Genomic DNA, 27,689 nt, shown 5'->3' on the forward strand with positions numbered 1-27,689 from the left:
CCCCACCAAAAATGAGACTGACCCAAAAGCAGGCAGCATGGCTGGGCAACCTCCCTCCAGGACTGCAAGTGCACAGACTGGAAAAGTGGGGCAGAGGGCTGCACCCTCTCACTGCTGTACACACACACTATACATCCCTTCCTATGCCCACCAGGACCACTCCTCACTGACCATGCACCAGGATCAATGAGCATCTCGCCCCACACAAGGCATCTCCACCATAATTGCTCTTCCTCATCCACCATTGTAAACAGGGATTAGGAGTAAAGATACCAGGCTAAGCCTTTGCTGTACATTAACCTGCACATTGTCCTCAGTGACAACACAAATGCCAGACATCTGTCCTTGCCCTGTGACAGGCCTCAAACATGCTTCCCTGTGTCGCTATAAGACTTTCAGAGAGATGCTATGAGACATGCTCCTCTGCCCAACCTTAGCAAGCTGTCCCAGGCCCTCCTTGAGCTCCCATCAAAAAAAGCAAGCAAGCAGAAGTACTCTGTGTCCCTGCAAGCTGGCAGAGACAGAAGCTGCCATGCAGCCTGCTGACATTAGGGGAAAGATCAGCACCTTTCAAGGGGAACAGCATTACACCCAATGCCCCCGTGGGACTTTGCATACCCACTGCCAAGCAGCACAGACAGATTCACCACGTGGCAGTGCAAAGCAGAGGAAGGATGCTCCCAGCCCAGGGGAAGGCACAACCAAGCCCTAGTCTGCAGCCAAACTGCCCAGGTGCTCTGGCTTCTTGCCCCAAACCAGGAGACCCCTTGGCAGAGCCACGCACTTGGGAAGATGCCTGTGCAAGCGTTAAGAGACAGGGCTGCTTTTGTTTACAGGCCACTGGCAATGGCACTGCGCACCCCACATCCTCCCCCAGCCAGGAGCAAGCTCCAAGAAAGGAAATTACACGAGCCAGAAGGTTTGATGGAATGAGCCCATTGGGCGGCTTGAAGATAGCTATTAATGGAGAGCTTTCTCTAATTGCTTTTGTATAATCTGGGGCTGCTAGGCGGAACTGGGTAATAAATGAAATCCAATTACATTTTCTCTCAGTATTTATTTTATTAAGTAGAATTCATCAGCTGATGAAGGGCCCCTCGAGGTAATGGCTCATGACCTAGTGGAAGGCACTTTTTTTATTATTATTATTTTCCCCACTCAGGGAAGCAGATAATTCAGTTCCCCAATAAATGCAGACTGCTCCCCCTGCATTGTGGCAAGAGGGACAGGTCCCAGTGCACAGGGGATCCCGCAGGGTGTCCAGCACCCACACTGTCCTTCCAAGCGGGATCCCTGCTCTGACTGCTGGAGTCCTAATGAGCACAACGGGTGATTGAACCTCAGCTTCAGAGTGCCAGACAAAATGGAGATAGATCTACAGTGTGCAGCTTGCATGAAGGCTGCAGCAGGGATTAGTCCCACTTGGGATGCAGGAAGAATCAGTCTCACTCTGTCCCCTGGAGGCTGTAGATTTTGGTGCCAGTGCTCCTTCCCCAGGGAAGAGATGAGTATCCTACATGGGGCTCAGACTCGGGGCTCAGCACAGGTCTGTGACTGACCAGGCTGTGAACACCAGAAACTCTGATCCATTACACCCAGCCCTGAGCTCCGCCACATCCATAAAGACCAGCCTCGTATCGCTCTGCAACACAGCACCTCAACCACCATGTGCTGGTGGTTTGGGTCCCAGTGGCTGGTGGTATAGACACAGCTGCTTCCAGGAACACTGCCCAGCAAGGCCACCAAAAGCACTCGTCTCACATGGAGATGCCCAGCCCAGCCTCGTGCCACTGTTCACATGGCAGTGCTAGCAGGTGCTGGCACCACTGCAGGGCATTCCAGCTGCCAAGTGGGGTCTGGTGGAAGCCATGGCACTGCTGGAGCATAGATCCCAGGCTCTGGCACACAGTGCCTTCTCTGGGGTGTGGGAAGCAGCAGCCAGTGTGAGTCAGGAGGGGTTGCCCTGAGTGTATCCATCTGAGCTCCAGCCAGCATCCCTGTGGAGCAGGGGTAGCCACCACAGTGCAAGCCCCTTTCTCCTCCCTCCACATCAAAAAGCAGCAATGGGGCTAGTTTGCCAGCTAACAGTGGGGTCTGGTGCAGCATTGCTGCCTTTTGCTGGAGCCCACAGCAAGAGCAGGCAGGATACCTCGGGGATATTGCGATCGGCCGCTGGGCTTTTCACCATCCCTCTTCCCATCCAGATATTGACTGACTTTCGCCCCTCGTTCCCAAACCCAGCGCCGACAGCCGCAGCTCGCCCAGCTTTCACTGACATCTTGTCATACAAGCAATTTATCACCCGCCAGTGAGCGCTCGTTACAGACGACAGACTCCAGTGTCCATTAATTAATGGGAAATACTTAGAGAGGCATATACACATGCACAAATCTGTCTGAGCAGTTTCCTACGGCACCTACCATGGGCATATCCACGTGCTGCTACAGCAAGCATAGGCTCTGGGAGCTGCAGCAGAGGTAGCCAGCAGCCGCCAGGCTCAAAAGAAAGAAGAATCAACACTACAGGGAAAAGAAAGAGCCATGGAGGTGACAGAGTACCATGGTTTTATTCCTGAATTAATAAGAAACTACTCAGTTTAAGGGATCAAAAAATGGATGATGATTCAAGAACAGGGGGGCAAGCAAGCCATGTCGCAGCTGCTGAGGCTCTGGGGTGAAGGTTACTCCATAGGACACCTCCAAAGGGCTTGCACACTCTTTTGCTGCAGGAACAGCTAATGTTTTGCCTAACCTTGCACGAGGGATAAAGCACGTTGGCTGCTGTCCACCCCCAAGCCTTGCAATGGTCCGTTGAGGCAGGATAAGCCGAGTCCCCTGGTGTGGGAGCAAACCCAGGGGTGCACGAGCAAACCCAGGGGTGTGGGAGCTGCCCCTCTGCAGCATTACATGTCCCAGCCCCCAGCTTAACAGCACTGAACAAATGCCCACCAGCATCTGAGTCTTCACACTGCTGGGTGAACTAAAAATAAATGAAGTATGGGTTTGCAGCGAGTCAGCGCCAGGTTTAAGAAGTGCCACGTTTTGCTGCTTCGCGGCAGAAGCCAGCCACAGAGGGCGAGGAAAAAGGGTTTCAGAGGGATCTTCTGAAACTCGGCTGGCTTTTTGATTTCGGAAGAAAAACTAAAACTGGTTTGAAAGGAGATCTAAACATCGTGTCAAAACCCAGCGCTTGATCTTTTTCACAAGTGGGCTTTCACTTTCTTCTGCTGCGGCTATTTGCCAAGCACAACGCAGAAACACAAGCTATTCCCGTTGATCCAAAACTATTTTTCACCAAATAAGCCATTAATCTGAAATCTTTTTTTGCCCAGCTCTGCTGTAGGAGAAGCTATCTGCTCATGGCAGCCCAGGATTTATGCTCAAATGAGCATTTGTGACTAACAGACAGACTAGATTCATAGTGAAATGCATCATCAATAAATCAGTCAATCACTTCTCCTGCCCTCAGTGCAGGGCTGAAGTCTCAAGTAACTACTCAGCACTTTGTCAACCTTTACTCCAGCAAAGTCTGTGTAAGAGACCTCAGGATTTAGCCTATTGATTGCTTACTATTGTTTGTGATGCCCTGCGTGTGTTAGACATGCTCCCTTCAAGCAAGATTAAATACCTGGCTTATGGCATTGGGATTCAAGGGAAATTACCTTTTACAAGCACAGGAGTAGACAAATCAAATTGCCTTGTACAATGGTCCATCGTGGTGCAAAGGCAACCTGAACCCCCTCCATCTTGCTGCAAGGGAGGGCAGCACACAGCAGTGCTGGTTCTCCCTAGGGCTGGTGTAGTGAGTCCCACGGCTGTAGCACATTTCTCTAGTTAAATGCAATTTTGGCTGTGGCACCAGAGCCTCTGCATCTCTCAGCTCCTCTGGTAGCGTTTTGTTGCAAGAACAATAGAGTGACAGCTCCCTGGCAGCTTTGAGTAGCATCTCCAGCTCAAAGGCAGCCTTAATACCTCCGCCGATCCTGAGCCTTTCAGTTTTTACATTCGTTTGAAGTTAAGCTGATCTAACTTGGGTGAGTGGGCGCAGACGGAGTCACTCAACCAAAGCTGAAGCATGTCGCAGCAGGGCTGCCGCAGACACTCAGGCAGCAAAACGCACAGCCCTCTGCCCAAGGGCCGGTGCTTGTCGCCCACGCGTGATCATGTATTAATACAGATGGACATAAGTGACCATCCTGTCCCACCAAAGGGCAAGCCTGGGACATTTCCTCCCCCCAAAAGCATAAAGCAAGGAAATGTAGCAACCATTTGCAAGGCAGAACACCTCTTATTATCCCTCTGAATGCTGCCCCCCGCCCCCCCCCCCCCGCTCCCTAGCATCTCCCTCCCTCTACCAAGGAGGCAGAAAAATTGATGCCACTGGCCTTCAGCCTCCAGATCCAAGCCTGATGTCCAAATGAAGTCAGGAGACGACCCAGCCATCCCTGCAGCTCATCAGCAGAGTGCTGAAAACCAAGCCGAGAAAACAAGACTGCAAATAACTTTCTTGTGGGAGTCACAGTGCTCCTGGGATTTGTCCAGAGTGGCCCCGACTCCAGTACCGCTGGTGCCATGGTTGGGATGACAAGACCTCAGCCAGTCCAAGATGAGAGTCTGCTGCTTCCCGCCTCTGGTGAGCTGGATCTGTCTGCTCTGTATGGTACAGGTCACTTCATAGTTTTACTGATTGCTGGTGCAGAGGCAAGCACAGGGACACGATCACTTCCTTGGGCACTCCTACCATAGGCTGAACATTGCTAGGGTTGAAGGGTGCTTAGAAGGAAGATAAAGTCTCACTTTCTAAGGATGTTTCTCCCTGCTGACACCACACCGCATACAGGTAAAAAACCTTCAGCAACTTAAAACCTGCAATTCCCCCAGCAAAAACAAGCCTGCAGAAGCACCTAACAATTTTGTGGGGGGAGGGGAAGAAAAAAAATCAAGTATTTGCAGCGTCCAAACTCAGACCACCAGCTGTTCTCCTGACCTCATGGCATGTCCATGCACCAGGGATGGCACACCGATTCCCAGGCTTCACCCATGCATCCTGCAGCAAGGCAAGCTGATTTCTGACCCTCGTCCCACCTTGTTTTATTTCTGGTGCCCGACCTCCCCCTCTCCTCTGGATACTTTTCCTGCTGCCATTTGTTCCTGTCCTTTACAGCTCTGCCTGCTGTCACTCGCATAACCTTGCCTGTTTGGTAATTTGTGGCAATAAAGTGTCACTGAGGGGAAAAAATACAGCGTCGCAGCAGCATATAAATCTCTGATCCATAAATTGTGCTGGCCCCCATGTGCATGCCCCTCCTTTTCGATGTAAAGTGCAACAATTTAGGGCAAGAGGAAGAAAAAAGAGGGGGTAATATGTGATCTTACTGAAGGGCAACACTGAGCTGTCCTCATTGGGGGCTGTAACGAATGCTGAGGGGCTGGTGTGTGCTGTAAATTGCCCTGGGGCCTCAGTGGAGGCTTCCTAGAGCTATCCAGAGCTTAAAAATAGTCATCCTAAAGCGAAAAATGCTACAATAAACATTGTTAAGGGGTGCCATCAGAGCTGCAGTCTCCCTCCCCTATGAACAGCCTTGCTGGTGCTGAGCAAACATGACCCTGGGAGCACCACGACCATGGAAGGGATACAGGTGTGTGCAGCTGCGCACCTTGCTCCTTTTTCCCTTCCAGATGTGGGATCCTGCCCACCTCCATCACAGCTGAACAGCTCCTCCAGCAGATCCCCACCAGCACCCACTCCCCTTGGGCATTAAGAGGGACCATGAGGAGGCAGGTCTGCACGTTTCCTCCCCTCCATCTGATGCAGCAGGTCGCCACTTTAGACAGCCAAATGCCCACCTCTGGGCTGGCAACAGTTCCCCGTGGCTCAGAGCCAGGACTTAGTGGGACAGCTCCCACCCCAGGCAAATGCAACTCACATCCGTGGCTCTGCGATCCCCAGCTCTACTGTGCAGAGCTTCGGGCATCCACCACTGTGGTCCTCCAGGAGCCATGAGACCCACAGCAGCCAGGACACCATCTGAAGTAGTTTCACAGGGAGTACAGTTCCTCTTGCTTGCTGATGGTTATTTCTCTTAATTGGAAAACACTGCTTGCATACATCGGAGCCCTCATTTACTAAAGATCATCTCGGTCACGCTGCAGCTTGGCATCTTGGGCCACTGTAAAAAGTCACCTCCAGCACCACTGCTGCCTCTCTCCTGAGCCACAGCTCCCGTGCCAGACCCAGCAGACAGTCCCTCTCCCACACCTACAGTCCTCAGCGCATTGGGGTCTCATCTACCACCCAATACACAGAACAGCAGGAAGCCTTGCATTAAAGCCTTATCCTGACACTGACATCTTTCTTGACATCTATGGCCCACCTGAGCAGCTAAGTAACACTCCTGTGAATATAAACAAGCAGGGGAAAGTGCATTCACTAGACAGATAGCTTGGGGAAGTGTCATCACCCACTGAAAGCCCATATGTGGTTTTGTAACAAAGGTATTTGCTTCCTGTCTTGCCCACTCGTCAGAGGAATATATGAGCGAAGCTAAGCAGCACCCTGGAGACAGACTAAAACCAAGCAGAGAGCAAGGGATGCTCGAAGCGCTCAGTAGGAGCCGTGCAGATGAACATATTATGAACACCCTGGGGAGGAGAAATCTCCCTTCTCCCAGCCTTGGGAATGGCACACAGCCAGAAGCCATCATGCAACTATCCTGCACCTGATCAAGAGGATGTGTGAACCAAAAAAGTCAAGGTCTTGGTCCGCAAACATACCCACAGACAACTCCGTCCCTCCTGTAGCCGCAATCCACCAAAGCCTGAAAAAAAGCACTTATTGTGAAATCTCCAGCCCATTGCCATGGTGTGGTGCAGGGCTTGGGCACAGGGACACCCACCCTGTGCCAGCGTGGGTCCTGGAAGGCAGCGAGCCCTGCATGAGCTAGCTGCCTGCCCTGGCAGCAAAGCAGGCCAACAGCACAGTGGGCTGCAGGAGCAGCACCACAGCCAGCAGCTCACACAGCACTTGGACCACATCAAGACATTGCTCCTAGTTTTGGGAGCCCCAAGACAAGACACACATTTTTTAACTGGAGCAAATCCAGCAGGGGCCACCAAGATGGCCAGGGGAGTTGTTGAGAAGACTGAGCCAGGCTCTTTGCAGCAACACATAGCAAGAGGATGAGTGACAGCGGGCAGTAGCTCAAACAAGAGGTTCCCACTGGATGCAAGGAGAAACTTCTCCCTCCTCAGGAGCCCACCAGCTCTGGAACAGTGGCCCAAACAGCCTATGCTCTTTCCATACGCAGGGGCTCTCAAGAGCAGCCATGTCCAGCCTGTCTCCTGCTCAGTGCAGTCTCTGCTGGACTTGAGACCTCTGAGGTCCCTTCCAAACTGGATGGTTTTGCAAGTCTATTGTGAAAAACTGGCTGAAATGTCACATCAGGCCACTGCTTTCTAGGGTCATAACTAAGGGAAAACCAGCATAGCACCTTTAACAACACCACTGAAAAAGCTAGGTACAGTGAAGCCTTTGCTCTTCTCCCATTCCCAGTTTCGTGACTATTGTGACAGAGCAATGTATGGAAGCAAATGAAGAGCAACTCTACCATATGGGCACAGGCACTTCTTCATGCCAGGAACTGAATCTGGAGTTGATAACACATTTCAGCCCACTCTTTGCACCATCCGCTCAAAAACCATACAGTCACTGAAGAAATATGTGCACATATATTATAAGACCTGTGATAACTTGGCCTAAGGAACCACTCCAAACATGCAGTTTGCGTGGCTGGTACTGATTCAAATATCCTTGATAGCATTTGATGAAAGAGGAAAATGCATGAGACACAACACGGCAGTGGCGACATGTTGCTGCTTGGGAGATTTAGGGCAAACAGTAGGAAAAAACTCTTTGCTGGGAGGGTGGCAGAGCTGAGGGCCAGGTACCCCAGGAGACAGAGGATGTCCATGCTCAAGCTGTGAACACTCAGCTAGACAGCCACACTGATTTGATGTAGTGTTTTTGGCAGTTCTGCTCTGGAGACCTCTGAGGCCCCTGTGGGTATATGAAAACGCAAGAACAAGATGAGAGATCACTAGTCAGACCTTATCGTGGTCACTGACTCCACGAGCACCTACAAGACCTCTCAGCCATTTCATTCCTCCCATCTAAAAAGCAGGTCCTTACCTGGAGGGAGGACAAAGCCCACCTAGAAGCAATACTACTGTGGGCTGTGTCTGGAGGGGACGTACCTAAGCCGGAAGGTAGAAGAGGCTCCTTCAGACCCAAACACTGCTAAACACCCAAAACCTGCATAACCAAGTGACAGCAGCAGAGCTTTGGCAAGACATCTGTCCATCTATAAATAGAGCTCAACCATGCATCCTTATCGCAGGGCTTTGATGCGTTTGGGGAGAGTATTTTTTTCCTGCTGAGTCCCAGGCAGCACAGATAATGGGCTTGAATCGATCCAGCTCGAGTATTACTAAACTTCCTACCACTGTGGCAGCGTGCCAGCCTCAAATAGGACAAGAGAACATGTGTCTGTTCAGAGCCAACCACAAGGAGCAGGCAGAAAATTGCTTTAGACTTTAAAAAAAACAGGTGCTTTTTGCAGATTTGTAGATCAATCTACAATGTATTTTAGAGGTTTAAGAAAGTCAATAGAAACAAGATATATCATTGCTGCACAAGAACCCGAGAAGTTGTATTTCTATTTATGTTGCTACTAGCACTCCAACCACGGGCTCATTGTCCTCCTGTTCCCTGCCACGGTCCCACATCACTACTTCTCTGGCAGCAAAGTCAAGGGAAGGGGCTCCCTCCGCTGCTGTAGTTCACCACCCCACTGTTTTTTCCAGGACAACTTAGCCCCGGGGGTGGTTGGGGTCTGAGATACCCTAAAAGTGTCACCACTGCACCTTGTGCCCTGCTTGCAGCCAGAGGATGCAGGGACTGCTGCCACTAGCCAGGCTGACCTCGTCTCCTCAGGTGTCCATCCATATGGGCTCCACACACAAGTTCACTCAAGTGTCTTGGGATGCCCCAGGCAGTGCTAAGATGATCCCTTGGAATTTGTTGCTCAACCTGGTGCTGCTGCAGAACGGCACAGGGCAGCGGCCTGCCCTCTGCAATCTCACCCCCAGGGCTGTGACAAACCGGTCTTCTCCTGCAGACATGTATGTCATGTACTCACCATACCTCTTGCACCATCACGGCACAACTTGGAGAGGCCTTGCACGGACCCCTTGCAAGTCCTCTGCCCCTCCCAGCTCCACTGCAGAGCACTACAAAGCATATTCAGAATTTTTCTCTCCCTTTTTTATTACTATTAAGTGAGCCACATGACATGCCTTATCAAACCAGACCTAAATCATGTCTGTCCCTCCCCTAGATCCTGTGTAATGCGTCAGCCATTAAACACGCTATTAGCCTGCATTTATGAATCTGTAAGAGGCTCTCGCCGGCCATCCATCGTTCACAGGCAGGACCACTTGTGTCCCTCCAGCAGACCTGTCCTAATGAGCCATCAGGAAGCAGAGCCCACTGGAACTGGCCACATCCATTTCCCAGCCTCCAGGAGGCACAGAAAGCATCTCCTGGCTTCCACACTCTGCCTCAGAGGAGGAAAGATAACGTGTAAATCCGGACTAGAAAGACCTGGCTGTACACCCTTGGTGAACAGGCAAAGTCCCCACGCTGCGGGATGCCTGGCTCCAGCCATCCTTCAGAGCCCAGCTGGGCACAGGAAAACAGGTCAGGCTGCAACACAGGAAGCAGAAACTGGCTTTCTACCCTCCCTACAAGGCTAAACCACATGCAGACACCTGCCAAACATCCCACCCAAATGCCACTGATGTGCCATTTGGGAGAAAACCCAGGCAAGAAAGTCCACAGCCATCATGCAGGGCAGCAACCAGCAGCTGAGGCACCAAGGCACCAGGGCAGGAGTACCAGCTTGCTTCTGCTTCTCCAACTCTCCTCCCATCTCTCTGCCAGGCTAGAGCTACTCCAATGGCACGTCAACAGGGCTGGGCTTTTATTCCTCCACTGCTGCGTACGAGCAGACACCAGGGGACATATCATTCAGCAAAGCAGGGGAAGAAACAAGTAGTGTTAACCGTTAGCATGTGTGTACAGAGACCCCTCATAAACTCTCTTTTCCCTTGCTCCCATCTGCTTTGCTCTGGGCCACTAAATCCAATTCAGCAGTGCTCAGAGCTTGTACTGAAGCTGCGACACATTTGTCAGATCCCTGACTAGACCCATGGCTAATTTTACAACGCTAATTTATCTCACCATATTATATCGCTTTCATTTCATCCCCCTGGATCCCATTACTGCCAGTGTACCTTGTAGCCAGCATGTAATAGTAATTGGTATTATTAGCGACGTACCTTCCTCGAGCTGCTCTATTTGCAGAGCTGCGAGGAGTCCCGTGGGTGGGCTGGTCCATGCCAAGGATGGGGAGGGAAGGGGTCCTTATCCCACGCCATTCCACGGATGCCAGCACCGGGCAATGCCAAGGGCAGGGCTTTGCTGCTGCAGAGCATCTCTGCATGCCCAGACCCCAGTCCACTCCTCACTGCTGCTCCATCAGGTGCTGCCCATCCCTGCAGTCCCTTAACCTTGAGCTTTTAACTCCAGAGCCTGTGTTCAGCCTTGCACACAGGGAGCACTGCTGTCCCTGCCTGTCGCTCAGAGGATAGAGGACTCTGCTGATCCAGGGTGGAAAGGGCTGCAAAACATTCCCGGGAAGCACGATGTGCGGAAGAGGGCAAGAGAGCTGCACAGGGAAAATTCATGACACTTCATGCTATTTTGGCCAACAGTTTCTCCTTTTTGGTGTAATCTATTGCTTTTCCAAGACAAACGTAATTAAAGCCATGCAGTTTTAGCTAAGTGGGAGGCTGTGCTAGTCAAACAGTGACAATTCCCACTTAAGATGTCCTTGCCTGGCATTTAGAGACTTGTTAAATTTTAATTCATCGTTTTCATTTCTCAAGCACAGCACCAGCAAGCACTGGCTTCCCCAGCATGGCTCCACAGGGTATGTGTCCCCAGATGGGGCAGCCCCATTTACCAGCCCCCTCCCTGCTCCACCAGGGTTCCCACAGCTTGGAGAAGATGACCCCAAACCTCTCCTTCAGCAGCACTGAGTCATCACAGCCCCATACAAAACACACGTGCAACAGGTCTCAGAGGTGGGGCAACCCCTTGACCATGGGTGGTGATGGTAGTGTTCTCCTACAAGGATGCAGCTCTTTTCAACAGAGCAGAGCCCAGGGAAGTTCATCACATCTGTGATGCTGCAGCCCCCAGTTCAGGAAAGCAGAAAGAACATCCAGCAAGCCTGAGAGCTTGAAGTTGTGCTTGTCTGTGAGAGGTGGCACCTCAGCTCACACCACAAAGCAGGGCTGGGTGACACTTACCTCCTCTAGAGTATTTCAGCCACCATGGGACCTGTGCTACCACAAGTTAGCATCCTCCAGCTGCCCTAGGGACTTTCAAGCAGGAGGGGTCTCTGTGGAGAAGCCCCTCATGTGCATCTTCCAAGCTGTTCATCCAAACCCAGCCCTCTACGACCTAAATATCCACTGTCAACATCTGCACAGTTTGTACAGCAGCCATGGGGCTGCTCACACATGAGAGACAGGAGCAGCCTTTTGCCACACTTTAATAAATGCCATCCCAGCCAAAAGACACAAGGTCTACAGTCCCACCACAGCCAGGTGGCCCAGAGTGCACTAACTAAGGATAAACCAGGCGGGTAAGTATTTTAACCCACCTCTTACCTCTCCACCAGTCCAATGTCCTTGGGGCGTCCCCAATTTCTCATCAACGTCCAGGGGTTTCTTCTGGCTGCTTGACCAACCCTTGCCGCTCAGATCTGAGATTTTCTTCAACAAAACAGAAGAGACAACCTGTCAGGTTACCAGGTAGAGCTCTGTCATCAATTTGGGTTCAGAAAACAACCGAGGGAGGGGGGCATCTGTTTTCCAGCCCTGACAGCTGGGGGTAACTGGTGCAAACATGAAGCTAGTTTAGATGAAGAGCCCTCCCACATGAGCATCACAGTCCAGCCCCAAAGCACTCATTTGCTTAATTATTTTGATTTAGAGACATGAAAGGGGAGAGGGGAGAAAAACATACTGCAGCTTGGGGCATCTCTGATCTTCTTTAAAGACACACAGCAATGCTCCCCAGCCAAAACAGCATAGCAGCACTAAAATGTCAGCCCAGCACCAAGGCATTTGCCCATGAAGTCTTGTGCTGCCTAAGCCCTAATCCTGCAAAGCCTCACACACTTGTTAAACTGTGCAGGGAGAGGCCAATCTGACTGAACCCGTGAGTGTGAAGAGGAAGGCACGCACGTACGGCTTTGCAGCATGGACGCTGAGGACTGGAAACGGGAAAGAGACTTTCTGTGCTATGTCTGACATGCTGCCTCGAGATGGAGTCTGAGGCATTACTGTAACCAGTGGTGCCTTCAGTTACAGCAGCAAATATGCTTTTTGTGTTAGACAAACAAATTATCACTTGAGATCCATGCTCATTATCTAGCTCTTGTGGCTGAGCTTGTACAGTTCCCCCCCTCCTTTTTAAACGCTTTGAGGAGACAAAAAAGTCTTATGCTTCTGCATTATTAAAAATGAAAAATAGGAGCCAAACTCCATTGGCAAGAGGAAAGTCTGGGAGTCGCTCCTGCGGAGATGCTTTCCCAAGGGTGACAGTGACTCCAAGCCTGGAACACCATGGGCTTTAATTAGCACCCAACCCCAATCTGATGAGCTTCGTCAGAGTCCTCCCAAGGACCCCATCCAAACCCTGGGCGAGTCTGTGGGAGGATGCTACAGAAACCCAAACTACAACCCCCATCCACCCCCCACTTGCCTGCAAAACCTAAATAAACAAACACACACCCCCCAAACTCCACTGAGTGCCTGATGGAAAAACCATCATTTGCAAAGCACTGAGAAATAATTAAAGTTTTCCCAGAGCTTAAAAGGAGGAAAGCGGACCGTTTGTCATGCCGGCAGCCATGGTGTGCCGCAATTTATCATGCTTGTCAGGTGTCAGCCACTGAGAAATTTAACTCCAGCTGCCCCAAGCTCAACACCCGCAACACCCCATCACTCAAAAACTGCTCTGCCAGGCACCCCTGAGCTGACAAGTGACTGGCAAGGAGGGGAGAGGGTTCCTCCTCACCAAGCCTCTCCTTTCTCTGCAATGCCAATGCAACTTCTTAGTTTTATTTATTACTTTTTTTTACCCACAAATGAAGTGGAACAGAGGAGACCAGGCTACAGCAAGTGACAACGAGCTTCGTTCATCACTACGTGCCAGGGACCTGCCTGGGCTGTCGTTCCGGCTTGGCAGAGATATGACAAGAGAGATGGGTTTAGCACCGAGCACCCTCGGGGAGGTTTGTGCAGCATCCTCTGCTCAAGCCGCAAGGACGTAGCTCTTGCAGGGACAGTGCATTATGCTGGGTATGAAGTGCAAAATCCCAATGACTCTGCTGAGAGATGTCCCTGGAACCTGCTCATATAGAAAGGACTGACACTCCCTGCCACCACCGTGCCCTGTCCTGATGGGACGAGCTACCCCTGCCACAGGTCCAGCAGCCCAAACTTTCCCCATGGAAGTCACAGCTTTTTAAGCACCCCAAAGTGAGGACAAATTGAGTTTTAGAGGAGCTCAGCATGCCCAAAGCAGGTGACCAGCTGAAGGACCTGTCTCAGGCATGAGCTGTCGCTGAGCCAGCAGGAAGATCTGTGAGCTAGACTGCACCAAAACCAGGAGACAGCCCTGATCACAGTTCAGGTAGGCTCACGTAAGGAGCAAATATCACCAGCCACAGAGCAGGGACGAGCCCTGGGGCAGGACCCCGCAGGAGGGCTGGCACCAGTCCTGAGCTCACCTCACATCATCAAGACTTGAGATCCCAGCAATGCCATGGTCAGGACACTTCAGTGTGAGACCTGCTTTATAGGGCCTGGCTGGGGTGCCCCCAGAAATACTCTTGGCCATTTCTGTAGCAACAAGCTGAGTTAGGAAGAACGTACAATCCTTGCAATGCAAAAGCACCAACTGTTTAAACAGGTCCCTACAAAACCCTGAAGAAAGCCCAGCACCCACTGCATGCTGCATGTCCCACATGATGCATCTGCATGTTACAGCAAGGGCTAAGGGATAACTGAACCACTTCTTGCAAAAAAAAAAAAAAAAAAAAGCAGCCAAGCACACAGCATTTGCCAAAATCTTTCTCCCCATCACAAGCCAGGACTACATCAATCAGGGATCAACAAGTTTCACTTGTACCAGCAGAAGGGGCCCACAGTTTCCCAGCAGCAAAGCAGCCCGTGCAAGAGCTGGGGTGTAGGTTTTGCACTCACATGTGCTCAAAGCAGCGCAGTTCCTGATGTGGGAGCTGAGTGGCCGTTACCTCCCCACACACACTATATATAATACACCCACACAGCAGCATTTTTCAGAGTCTCACAACTTGGCGCAGGGAAGGTGGATTTTCGTGTTGTCAGCAACAAGCAGATCCCTGACACCTGGCTGAAAACCTTCTCCATAACTATCAGACCCAGTCTCACAGTGGAAAGATACTAGAATTTCTTTGGTGCAACAACTGCAAGAAATTTTTTCTTTGGATTTTTTTTAAGCTGTGGATAAAGCTAATGCTATTTTCTCCCCCAAACTGCATTCTGAGAGCAGCTTAAAGCCCTCTTTGCTAAAATTTTCCAAAAAAATTCAGCCGGAGGCAGAGACATGTGAAGTTTCAGTCCAAATGGTTAAAGACTGGCATTGTTTCAAGCAACTGAAGACAGGGGCTTATAATCAGAAGTGTCAGGCAACCTTAATTATATTATTTCCTGAAGGAAATAGTTTTCCCTGCCGAAGTCCAGAAGTTATTAAAAAAAGTTGACCTCACTGGAACCAATCAAGATGGAGACAAGAAGCCTGTGATGGATTTTTAAGGCAGGCAAGTTCACGCATCTGTATTTTCGAGGGTCCAGGATTTTAGGACAGGTGTTCCTGGACAAGCCTGGCCCTGCGACAGACCCACGGCCAGGAGTCAGGATGCGAAGCCCCCTCCATCCATCCTCCTGAAGTCTCCCAGGCAGGGGGACACAGGAGCCCCATGTGCCCAAGAAGGGTGCTTGCCTGCGCCCGGATTGATTGCTTCGCCAACGCAAGCAAAGAAAAACAGCCGGCTGCTTTGTAGCTGTCAGGAGCACACAGGCTTTTTGTCCGTCTCTTCCCCTGTGACCATAAATAAAAGTGACAGCAACTTTATTTAGGACTTCTTCCAGTTAAGAAGGGATGGAAGAAAAGTGAAAAATGAAACACTAGCTCAGCAAAGGCGGAGGAGGAGGATCCTGGAGGCACAGCTCAGGCTGTGCCACAGCTGCAGCAGCCTGGTCTGGTGGCAGCCCTTGCACTCAGGAAATCAGCACCTCCTCAGCCCCATCAGTGCACCCCTCTCCTCTGTCCTTCCAGGCAAAGGAACCCCATCCCACGTGCTCCTGTCTTCTGCTGCCCATCAACTCCCCAGTGCTAGCTGAGAGGCTGAAGTGTCTGGAGGGAGTCAGAGGTGGAATAACTGTGTCTTTTCTCCTGAAAGAGATTAAGAAAACCCCCAAAAATTCAGAGGAGAAAGTCACCTGTTCCCCGCACATATGCAAAGCTTGTACTCATAGCATCAACAGCAGCCCCAAAATGTAGCTCAGCCCAGTGTGGCTGAGCAGTGAGTGCAGCGTCTCCACCAGTATCCAGTACCACAGGAGGTCCTGGCTGTTTTGTCTATAACCTCCAAGGAATCTTTTGCAAACTGAGGAAAGAGCTCCTTTCTATAGAAAGCATGGAAAGAGACTCAAAAAGCAAGAGAAGAGGTGAAAGCTGCTCTGCGAGTGGGATAAGCACCCAGTAGCGCTGGCCCCAGGCAATGCCCTGGCATGAGTGAGCACAGCCAGGATTTCAGCATCCCAGGTCTGGTCTCCCCCAGCTCCCTGCAGCATCTCCCAGCAGCACAGTACCTCGTGTATCACAATGGTATTACAACACGCTGATAACACAAGCTTTGTTTCAACCTTTGTCCTGCTTGTACCACGTTGCTGAGCCAGAGCTATGCCACACACCTGAATCCAGTCCCCAACAGGGGCTGCAGGGCTCATGCTGTCTGCACTATGGGGTTCTCAAATGCTTAGGAGCTTGACTGGAGCTAGACTGGAGTTATGCCATGCACCTTCACCTGCACACAAAACACACTCAGGGCAGGAGTATAGGAAGAGACCCACCATTCCTGGGTATGGGTGCCCACCCCATCCAGAAGGGTTCAGGGTGGAAACTGTGTGCAGCTCCCTGGGGAGAGAGGCTGCGAGTGACCTCATAGGTTTCTTCCACCATTGCCCTCTCCGCTGCTGTGAGTCAGAGATTAACGACAGGCCATTTGTCAGCACCGGTGGCATCATCGCCAATCTCGTTTCTAAGCAGACATCTGCCCTTGCTTGTATCCCCGAGACCCGTGTTACCACACAGCTCAGGCAGCCTCCTGACAGCTCCCAGGGGATGCAACGCAAGGCAGGGCACGGGGCTCTGACACAGCCTGATCCTCAGCCAGGACGCACAAGACAAACCTTTCAGCTGCAACATGAGTGGTGAGTGTTCATCAGCTTGTCCCACTGCCCTACCCTTTTTCCAGCTGGTACCCAAGCAAGGATCTCCCTTGCTGAGCACTGGATTAGTTTATAGAGAAGGGAGATCTGTCCCCAAAGAGGAACTCAGGCAAAGCCAGCCTTGCCTGAATCTCGGGGCAGGGTGAGGAAAAGACCTTTTTACCATGCCTGCAGCATCCTGTGTCCCAGCCCCACATTACTGAGCCAGCTGGGAGGTTCAATGTGCTGTATGAACTGTGACACCCAGACCTTCTCCACATCTGACCACCACCCAGACTGAATTTTAATCCAGATCTCACTCAGTGAGGAGCCCAGATAAAACGCAGACATCAATCCACCCTGCATTTCTGAGCAGACCTTGTACCTGTGTCCTGCAGCGTAGATGAGCTATACCACAGGGTCCATCACCTATCTGCCCCAAACCAGACAAGTCTACTGTGCAACTGTCACTTGGACAGCAACACAGCTCTGGTCGTCACACCTCAAAAGGGGCGTAGTGAGAACACAAGAGGTACAGGAGAAGGGGAACAAAACAGCTTCTGCATCACAGCACACCAAGCACACCAAGACTTTTCAGCCTGGGAAGAGGGAAAGGGAAGGGGGAGACAGGACTTAGCCACAGGACCTCAGGCTAGACACACTGTGTTGGCCAAACCATGATGCTCGCACACCTCCTTGCTAAATGGCAGAAGACAAATGATTTCAAGAGGAGCAGGGAAAATTCAAGGAGAACAGGTCCTCTGACAAATCCTGGTCCTGATGCAAGCTTTGCCTCAACACAACCCTCAACCTTAGACAGCCAGATGCTGGGAGGATTACATCCCCACCGGGAGGGATGAGACAATCAGCAGGACGGCGGCTCTTAGTCCACACTGAGTCAAGCCAGTCCCGGCTCTCATACTTCTCATAGGAGGAACGAATTAAAATGATGTGGGACTGGGAAAAGACACACTCAGTTAAGATGAAGAAATCAGTGCCATTAAACATCATTAGAATAATATGCCCAGAAAGCTTCATAAAAGGAGATACCATATGACTGAATGCTCTCCAGACCCTCATTTTACACAGACCCAAAACACCGACCGAGAGCCTCTTCTAACAGCCAACACTCACAACTATCAGAAGGTTTTTTGGTTTTGTTTTGTGGGTTTTTTTTCCTGAGGAGCTTTTTGGGTTTGCAATTGAAACTACAATTCTTTTAGTTCCTGGGGAAAAAAAAAAAAATCATTTTTCATTAAGCTGAAGCAAATGGCATTTTTGCTTGTCAAAAATATTTGATACAACTCTGACAGACTCGACCAGACATATAAATAAAAGATTTAAACCCTTCTGCTTCAGAGCTTAAGAAAAGTCCACTGTCAGTCCCGTGCCAGTACAAGCTCTCTCCTATGGGTCACACTCCCCGGGGGCTGCCAGCACCGTCCTGGCACTGATGCTGGGACGGATGGCAGGTACCAGCCACCTCAGCCCATTCATATAAGTAAAACCACACCAGCCCGCGTTATCCCACTGCAGGCTTCTGTCTCCAAGGCTGGATCATGCCCCCGCCGGGCTCAACAAGCAAACAGCCAGCTCTGGTGGCAGGGAGGTGAGCGGCATTGATCCCCTCCCTCTCCTGCCACCATCCGTATCCAATAACAGCATTGACCAAGAAGCGCTGGATCCTTTATTTCCTTGGCCACCCAGGCTGTGCATCAGCAGCCATTGGGCCTCCTTCCCCATCCGTCGTGTCAGAGACGTGGCTGCAGACGCCGTGACAAGACGCAGAGCAGTGTCGAAGCCCATTTCGAAATCCTTCTATCCTACTGAAGCCAGAGAGGCTTATCTGCATGGATTTATACTGTTTGCACCAATATTTAGCTACTGAGCTGACTAATCTGTGTGCAAGAAAAACCCCGGTGGCTCAGAGGCTGAGCAATCTACATCATTCATCATTTAGATCAGCTATTGTCTTAATCCTCTTTAAACTACTGTATAATACATAAGGGAATGGATGTCCTATATGCTCAGGATATGCAGAAAAAGCCCAAGCTGAAGCTCAGAAACTTGGACAGAAGCTATAATGATAGATCCTACCAAGCCACAGAAGAAAAAGGAAACCTGTTGCACCTCCCAACAGCTGGTTTAACTTCTTGCTCTCTCCACCCCAGCAGCCTTTAATTATTTCCTAGTCAGCTTCGTAAAGCAACACATAGCTCCCCTGCCCTCTCCCCTCGTCACAACCCCGTTATGAACTGGGGACCCCAAACTGCACCAGCCCACGCAATGTGATCTTGCTAAAGCTGCTGCTCTGAGGATGAGCACCCCTGTGCCCCAGGAGCTGGGACAACCCAAGTCAACATCAGCCATGGCCGTGCTGCTCTCAGAAAGGCAACAGCTTTGCACAGCCTAGTGTTGCGCTTTGGGCCCTGCCTTGCAAACAGGCAGGCTCAGGTCAAGGATTAAAGTCTGCTTTGCTATCTGGGATCACACCGCACATCACTGTGGCACCCAGCGGGAGGACGAACAAAGAATAGGTTTCTTTATGGAAACAGCAAGGAGTTTGGGGGGAGAAAGGGGGGGTGCAACAAGGCAGTAGCAAATGAGGCTTTAGTTCATTGCCTACCAGAGCTGAGGGAGCTAATAAACAGACAGATGAGAACTAAATTGTCTTCTGAACCTCTGTATCAGTATTCACATTACAGAGGCTGCTTCCAGCAATTCCAGCGTATTAATAATAAATGCTACATAATTACAGCAGACTTGCTTTTGTCCTCTCTTCCTGTTTACTGTCAATGTCTGCTTAACCCTGTACAGCCCACAGCCAACTCTCCCTGAGCATCAGCCCCTTCTCAGGTGGCACAGCCCTGGCACCAGCAATGGGTGCCTCTACCAGCTCCCTTCTGCGCTGGACAGGGCACAAGAGGAGGTGAAGGAAAGCTCCAATGCTGCTACCAGTTCACACTGAACACCTTTTACCTGTCAAAGTCATGACAAGGTTGCTGCAGGGCATGTAAAAGGAGCAGTAACACCACTGGGAGCAGGCAGTGGGCTCTGGGGTACCCTCAGAAGGAAGCAACTGTGGGAACACATAGGAGATGATCCACAGGTCCCAAGTCTGGCACCCAGCTAAGGAAGAACCAAGTTTTTCTGTATTCAAGTTGCAGACGAAACCACCTCCACCTCGCGCAGCACTGCAGCCACCTCCCCACGCTCCTGCCTCATTCACCAGGGCCCCTCAGACCCAGCCACTCTTCCCAAGTGTCCTTCTTCCTAGGCAAGCTGTACCAAAATTCTGTGCCCTGTCTGATCATTTCATGAGCTGATTCAAATGAGAGTTAAAGACCCTCTGGCACTTTTCCCCTGAATTTTAAAAGTGTTTCATCCCATCTAGCTGCAAACTTAACTCTGGAGGCTGCTTTGTTTCCCACAGGACTGTCTATGTGAGCATTTCTTCCTCAGCTGCAGGCAAAGAGCATCGAAACTCTGGAGAAGGGTCCAAAGCAATAGCTGTTTATAGCAGAGCACAGGTTTAATTTGCACCTTTCAGGCTAACTCTCTCTTTTCCCAGCCTTGCAGGGAGGCTGCCATGCCCTCTAACATGGCTTCAATAATAGAAAAGAACAAATACCTCAAATGGGATTTCTGCAGGAAGAAACCAACATGTAAAACAAAGCATGCCTGCCTTCCAGTGCAAATTAACTCAGCTTCTGCCTCAACTGCAGACCTTTCCAGACGTGAGACCCACTGGACAGCAAACGAATGCCAAGCAACTCAGATGCAAATCTCTCCCTGCACAGAGAGAGCCTCAAATGCTAAGGGAACACTTGGCTCAAACAGCTGAGCATTGAGAAGCCTTGAAATGGAAAAAAAAAAAAACCAAACCAATTCAAACCAAGCTACAACACTCACACAGGGAAAGCAAGGCAAGGCTGGAGTGACATAAGACCGGCTTGTCACTCAAACACCGGTGTCCCATCCAATCTGGGATATGCATGGCATCCCCCTGTGCTGGCATCTTGCCATATCTCCAATGGTTCCCACAGCTGCACATACCCACTTTGTGTTTTCTGTGCCATCTCCTCCGCAAGGTGAAGCATAGAAGCATTTTTCTCCCTGTATGTGTCATAGTCACTTTTTTGGAGTTCTCAGAAAATGAAGAAGCACCAGTTGTTCAGGAATAAATGACAAAGAAAAAGAAACACAACTTTTCTGTCCTACGATGAGTACAGACACTGAGAAAAATGAGAGGGACAGACCGTGCAGGGGATGGGAGGAACACACAAGCCAGGAGTCCTCTGCACTGCTCACATGGAGCAGGCATGCCAGAGAAGGATGGAGCAGGAAAAAGAGGGTTCATCACCATTACATCAAGCTCTTCTTTGCAGGACAGTACCAGGAAGGCTACTTTGAGAGGAACATGGCCAGTAGATAACCACAGGGTGTGATGAGGAAGGCCAAGTTCATCCCTGCTGGGTGGCCCTGGGCTGGTTGCACCTCTGTGGGCTGCAACTCTCTTCAGTCACTGCCACTTTTAGCAGGACAGCCCCAATTTCTTCACTGCAGGGACCTTTGCTCCCTGTGCAAAAGTCGCTCAGCATGCTGGAGTCCCCACACCCCACGCTGAGCTGGTGTGGCTGGGAAAGCAATAAGCCATATGGACAGGGAAGGGAAACCCACCAAGAGCTGCAAGGAAGATGACATATATCAATCCCAGAAAGGAAGATCCCAAGCTGGACTGCAGCTCTGGGACACACACAACCTGTGCTGCTGGAGGTTCCCACACATAGAGGGAAGCAATGGCCCTGCCAGCGTCTTGCAGTGGCTGACAACCTCCAGCACCGCTGGGCTGGCTGTCACAGCAGGATTACAAGCATGGGAGGACAGTGAAGCACCCAGACTGCTCTGCACACCCCTCTCACCAGGGCACACCCAAGCTAAGCCCAAACCCTCCCAGTACAGTGGAGCCACAGGGTAAAGCAAGATTTGCCCCAGGTTTATCAGCTGGCTCTCCTAGATGCAAAGACAGAAGAGCATTAGACTTCTGAGCCCCCTGACTTATCTCCAGGACAGCCTGCATGACACCCCTCTGCCAGGGCTGTTTCCCTCCTTTCCAACAAACTCCATGTCCAAACCCATCCCCCCAAATCTCAGGATGCTCCTCGGCAGTTGATGGCAGCACGTTGCAGGCTGCGTGAGCCTCTTGTGTCAGCCCCCTCTGCAAGCCATTTCAAAAAAAGAGAGCAAGTTCTTAATTACAAATTAAGCTGCTAACTGATAATGAGCTCTGTTAGCTCTAGGGGAAACAGAGGCAGAGCTGTGCCCCTCACACCATGGCTCACTGATTGCAACTATGATATGAGGGGCCTCAGCTCCCCAGGAAAGTTGCTGGGGACACAGTTTCACTGCTTCCAGTTTGAGCTGCAGACGCCAGCCCAGGGATCTCTTAACACTTCACTTCTTCCAGCCCTGACCTGCCTCCACGCACTGTGACAACCAAAGGTTCTAACACCTTCTCCCAGCTGATGGTCAGACCCTAGTGAAAATCCAAAGTCAGCACCCACAACCACCAGCAATTGCCTCCACCAGATTTTTTCTGTAACACAGCAATTAAGGCTGACAGCCCCAAATCACAAAATCATCTAGGCTGGAAAAGACCTTGAAGATCATCTAGTCCAACAATTAGTCAAGATAAAGATCTCCTTGCTTGGAGGGGATGAACAGCTTCCCTATCACCATATCCCAGCAGCACTTAAAGATTTGTACAGTGACATGCCTCCATTTTGCTTGGCTCTGTGTGGACTCCTGCACCTTACAGAGTATGAGGAGATGAAGTGATGGAAGAATCAGCCCATGCCAGACAGGTAAGATCAGGACAGTTGAGATCCTAGGGCTGAAGAAAGCCCTCCTGCCACAACTTCCTCAGCTCTGCTTTTTTGAAAGCTCAGAAACACAGTGCAGAACTACCTCCTCTCTTAATAAGTAACGGGTAATAAGTAATTAAATAGTAATATTAATAAGTAATTAATAATAATTCCTTAATAAGGGACTGTAAAGCTTGAAGTATTTGAAGCACATGGGAAGCTTGTCTCTTGCACATGGGAAGTGCAGGACAGACCTGCCTCATTCAGGGGCTCTGCTGGAAGCAAAACCAGTTCTGCTGGGTTTGGACATCAAGCAGCCTATGCTGAGGTCTCCATCCATCCACTTCCTTACTGCCCTTCTCGGGCAGCTCAATTAGGCCTAACAAATTACATCCAGCACAAGTCACGAGCAAACGCAGGAAGACTTGGCGACCACAGTGCTGTGCAAGCAGAAGGAGAATAAATAAAATTGACTCAAGTTGACAGAAAACTGTGCAGTGAAGCTTGTTGGAAGATGCCAATTCAGTGATAGAGATTCTGTAGTGAAGCATCTGTTTGGGTGACTTTGGCTCAAAAGGGGTCAAAAAGAAAATGGGACAAAAGCCAGTTCTACCTTTAAATAAGAAAAACTCCAGAGAAGTTTCATGCTATTTCAACATTCACGTTTTAAAAAAAAAAAAAATTAACTAAGAAGGAAGAAAATATTGCTAGCAGAATGAATTTAGAATCAGAGATGTAGAATAACATAGGTTGGCTCAGATCTCAACCTAATGCCATGCAGGTGGAGCAGGACTAGCCAGCTCAGGTCACACAGGGGCTGCTGCAGGTCAGGGCTGAGCATCTCACAGGCTGGACCTTTCCCATCTCTTATTCCTGTTGCAGTGTTTGACCACACTCATGGGGACAAGATACTTCTCAGTGCCTGACAGGCAATCAGATGCTCCGAATCGGGCTGTTGTCTGCTCTCTGTCCCTGGGTGCTTCCAAAAATCCATCTCCTGTCCCTCTTCCCCCATTGAGAGGCTCAAAACAGCCATACACCCTGCTTCACCTTCCCTTCCCCAGGCTGCACAGACCCACTGCTTTCAGCATCTCTGACACCGTTCTTCTCCTCCACAAACCCTCTGAGTTTCCCTGCAGACAACCACTGATGAATTTTGACATCACATTCCCATAGAAGATGGTGGTGGGAAAATATTCTAAGTCAAGACAGACTGCACAGCTTCCTGGAGGGCAAGAAACCCTTCCCAAATCTAGTGGTAGCCATAACTGACTGTCACAGTTTTCCCTTCGAAAAACAAAGAGCCTTGATCCACAGCAATGCAAACAGTTGCTGTTTCAACACACAGTTTCCTCCCCCCGCCCCATTCCTTCAATTCGAAGTCAATTACAGCGAGGTTAATGGGGCAGAGAGGATGCCAGTCGGCTGGGTAATGATGTCAAAGCACCTGGCATTGCCTGGGCAACAGCTAGGCAGCAGGGATGCAAATGAAGGCGCAGGATTGCACTTGGTCCCTGGAAACGAGCTGATGCAATTGAGCGTATCAGCCTTAATGAACATAGAAATAATGAGAGAGCACCCAGAGAAACAAGACACTGATGAGGGGTGGGGGCTGCACCCAGCAGGAAGATATGGCTACGGGTACCACGTGCAGGGTGTCAATGGGAGCGGGCTCCATGGTGCTGGCCTTCCTCCAGGTCTTCACCCACCCTTCACCACCATTCCCACAGTTTAACACTCTTTGCACATCCAAGACCAGCCATGTTGTTCTTCTGCTGAAGTCTCTCCTCCAGCAGCTTCTGACTCCTCTTCGAGCAAGCTGCAACAGGGGGACCAAGAGAGGAGCTGCATCCATCAAGAGGCCACATCTTAGAGGGACCTGATAAATGTGAGGCCAAGACAGCAAAGACCAAGGGGCAAGAGGTACACAGTGGCAGAAGTGCTTGAGGGCATTTCAGTGCAAGGAGCAGCGACCTGCTCAGGAGGAAGGCTGTTCCAGAAGTGCTGTCCAGCTTCTCCAAAGCTTGCAGTCCTCACATCTGTAATTAATATTTTGAAACTTGCAGGCAGAGCAACAGGCGGTGCTAGATTGGATGTCACCTGCCAGGACAGCACTTGGCGCAACAGGCTTCCACAGACCAGGACCACAGGACACAGATAAGAGTGCTGCAAGCTTCAGACACCACCAAGCCATTTTCAGCTTTGGTCCACCATCCAACTGCTGTATCTTCTCCCTAGTCCATAAGTTCCATCAGATCCCCCTCAGGACATTTACTACTTGGAAAACCCTGACTCCTACACTGTAATATTCAGTGCTCTTCTATCCCCTGGCGTTTAAGCCCACCCCATGCTGCTACTCTCCCTCTTTCCTGACTCCACTCACACTCCAGCACAGCTGCCTTTGGTCCCCAAGCAGAGGCCATCTATCCATCTACATGCCAGTGGGCTGGTGTCCCACACACACTCTCTCGTGCTTTCTGCTCACCCTCTTCAACTCCACAGCTCACCCCCAAAACATCCTCCAAGGCAGCTCCACCAGCAGCCACAATGAGGCCTCACAGGTCTCCTGCCTCAGGAAAAGCTACATTAGATAGGCAGGAGGAAGCTGACAGCATTTCTCACACCAGTGACTAGAGGAGCTTGCACAGTTGAGATGCAGCTGTGCAAATGAGATCCCAGCAACCACCCCCAGCCCCAGTGATTCCCCACAGGCATGAAGAGTGGTATCAGGGACACAAAGCAGCCGACGCCACAGGGGAGCAGTTGGGTCATGCATCCATTTACAAGGTCATCGGCCTGTGCCTCTTTAAAGCCCTTCACTTTCACCCAAGGCAAGTCAAGGTGACTTGGACAGACCATGCTGCTGCTGTTCCTGTTCTCACTGATGCTCTCTGCTATCCCCTGCCCTTGCACTCTGAGCCCCTCAGATTTGAGAGCATCCTTCTCCGCTCTTGGAAATGGCCCAGCAAAGCAGCAGCCTGTGCCATAAATAACACTGGCAATGGGCAAGAGCAGAGCAGCCGTGGGCTCTACAGGGACCGGAGCATCCTTAGCCAACCCATGCACAGGCTCTGTGGGATACAGGGCTTGCCCCAAGCAAACACCTTCCAAGCATCCTCCCTGCCCACCACAGCGGGACCAGGCATGCGTGGGTTCACAGTAGTGCCATCCCCAATGCCAGGTCTCTCCATGAGTCCCAGCACGTTGCTTTTAAATGTCAGCAGTAAAACCGGCTACACTGAGGGAATTAAAGGGGGGGGGGGGGGTGTGTGTGCACCGGGAAGAGAAAGACGAAAGAGAGAAGAGACAGCTCTGCTAATAGCGAGACAGCCAGAAGTCTCCGATTCCATTTGAAATGCGTAGGGCTTAATTTAACTTAATGGTTTTGTCAAACATTGGCACTCTGTTAAAAGCACAGGAGAGCTGGTAATCCAAACGCCAGTGGCTCTGCCTTTGCTAGTCGCAAGAAGGCTGCTGTTTAAGTCCCCAGATAGATCCATCTGGCTTCACGCAGGCAGCAAGCACGGCCCTGGCTACTGCAGTCACTCATTAGGGCAGCTCTGTATTTACTTAGCACTGGCAGCAGCCCTGGCTTTGCCCAGAATGAAAAAACAAACACAGCCACTGCATTTCTGAGCTTGTACATGTCTTAAGGCAGCTCCAGGCTTCTCCTGAAAACACAGCTCAGTCAGGGGAAGAGAGATTTGCAACTTCCCCTTGGGAAGACAAAATGAAATCTCTCACCTACGTGGACTTTGGAAAGAAGTTGGAATAAGAAAAAGAAAAGCAAACTCTGCTCACAAGCAGGCAGAGAAAGCCACAAGTCGAGCTGCAAAAGCTGTTTCCCCACCCAGCCCTGCTCTCCCTCCTCTCTCCAGTAGTGCTAGGTCAAGGGCCCCCAGCAGCCACCGTGAGATGGGATGGGGCTCAGCCCCAGGGGAAACCAGGCAGCACTAGCTCTGCTACTGTCAAAACCTCTTATAAAGGAAAAAATAGAAATATCAACCTGCTATTTAAGATGATTTTCCCTCTGCAGACAGGAGACTGAGCCCATCTCTACACACAGTACGGACAAGACAGAGGGTGTTTAAGCCTCCTCACCTGCCCTGATGCCCTGTTCTGGCAGCAGATGGGGAATTCAGGAGACCTCACATGCTGCCTTGTGGTTTTGCCCCCCCTTCTGAGGACACCAGGGAATGACCTGCAGCACCAGGCATTGTGCAATTCAAACCACCAAGACATAGGCACACTGTGGACAGGGACCAGAGCACTCTCCCCTTTGCAGTGACAACAGTCCAAAGAGGTCAAGCTTGCTTCTGCTGTCTTGGGAGGAGACTAAAACATTGTTTTTAACCTTGCAATCATCTGCAGGACATCAGTCAGCCACAGATCTGTCCTCTGCACCCACATCCTCCCATGCACTGGCAGCCACCACAACCTGGTGAGACCAGAGACATTGGGAGCACAGTTTGCCCACCTCCCCGGCCCCACATGCTCCCAACAGCAGATCCCAGAAACCTCCCCTTCCCCAGAGCAGTCTCCGTTACCCAGTACATCCCTCAATCCTCCCTGCCATGTACCCCAGGCAGCAGGGCTTGTTCAAAGGGCCAGCACTAAAGGAAGCACTGCTGTCAACCCCCAGCCTCTCGGGACAGCCCCAGAGCAAAGGGCTACAGAGGGAAACAAGCCCTAAACTCCAGGGCCATGGGCACATCTCCCCCCTCCACAGAGTGCAGGTGGGAAAGGGGCTCCAGGAAAACTCAGGGGGGGCAGTGGAGGCTTTTGAGCCTCTGCATCCCCTTAAACCTCCCCCTCCATCCCAGGACCTGGATTCCTGTTTGATTTAAGACGCAAATGGGATCGAGTTTAAAGGTCTCAGCCTGGCCCTTGACTCCTTGGTGGGAGTCTTTCCACATCACAAAACCACCAGACAATTCAGCCTGATTGACAGCCTTTCAGGCAGTGAGGCCCGCGGCTGGAGGGAGGGGAAGGGGCTATGGGTCAGGGCTAAGGGGGGGGCAGCCAGAGCCGTGCATGGGCCTGGGAGAGCAGGGGATGGCTGCGAGGTGGGGACGATGCTCAAGGTTTGTGCTTCCACAGAAAAAAGGTTTCTGGGGAAGAATGAGAGAGGCTAGAGCATCCTTGAGGGATGCAGTTC

At 50.9% G+C, this 27,689-nt stretch overlaps 1 protein-coding gene across 7 annotated transcripts in view; it reads right to left on the reverse strand.

The window, feature by feature from the left end:
* CNTFR (ciliary neurotrophic factor receptor) overlaps nucleotides 1-27,689 on the reverse strand; it is a 209,832-nt gene that overhangs the window by 143,738 nt on the left and 38,405 nt on the right. For 4 of the 7 annotated variants that reach the window (XM_074856845.1, XM_074856843.1, XM_074856844.1 and 1 more), the window contains one exon: nucleotides 11,796-11,900. The exons of 1 other annotated variant lie outside the window; for it this stretch is intronic. In XM_074856845.1, coding sequence (XP_074712946.1) covers nucleotides 11,796-11,839 — 44 coding nt within the window. In that variant the 5' untranslated portion in view covers nucleotides 11,840-11,900. Of the gene's footprint in view, nucleotides 1-11,788; nucleotides 11,901-27,689 lie in introns of all 7 variants that reach the window. 2 more of the 7 variants (XM_074856848.1, XM_074856849.1) reach the window with 2 other exon arrangements.

This window comes from Strix uralensis, chromosome Z (assembly GCF_047716275.1).
Source record: "Strix uralensis isolate ZFMK-TIS-50842 chromosome Z, bStrUra1, whole genome shotgun sequence".
NCBI lineage: Eukaryota > Metazoa > Chordata > Aves > Strigiformes > Strigidae > Strix > Strix uralensis.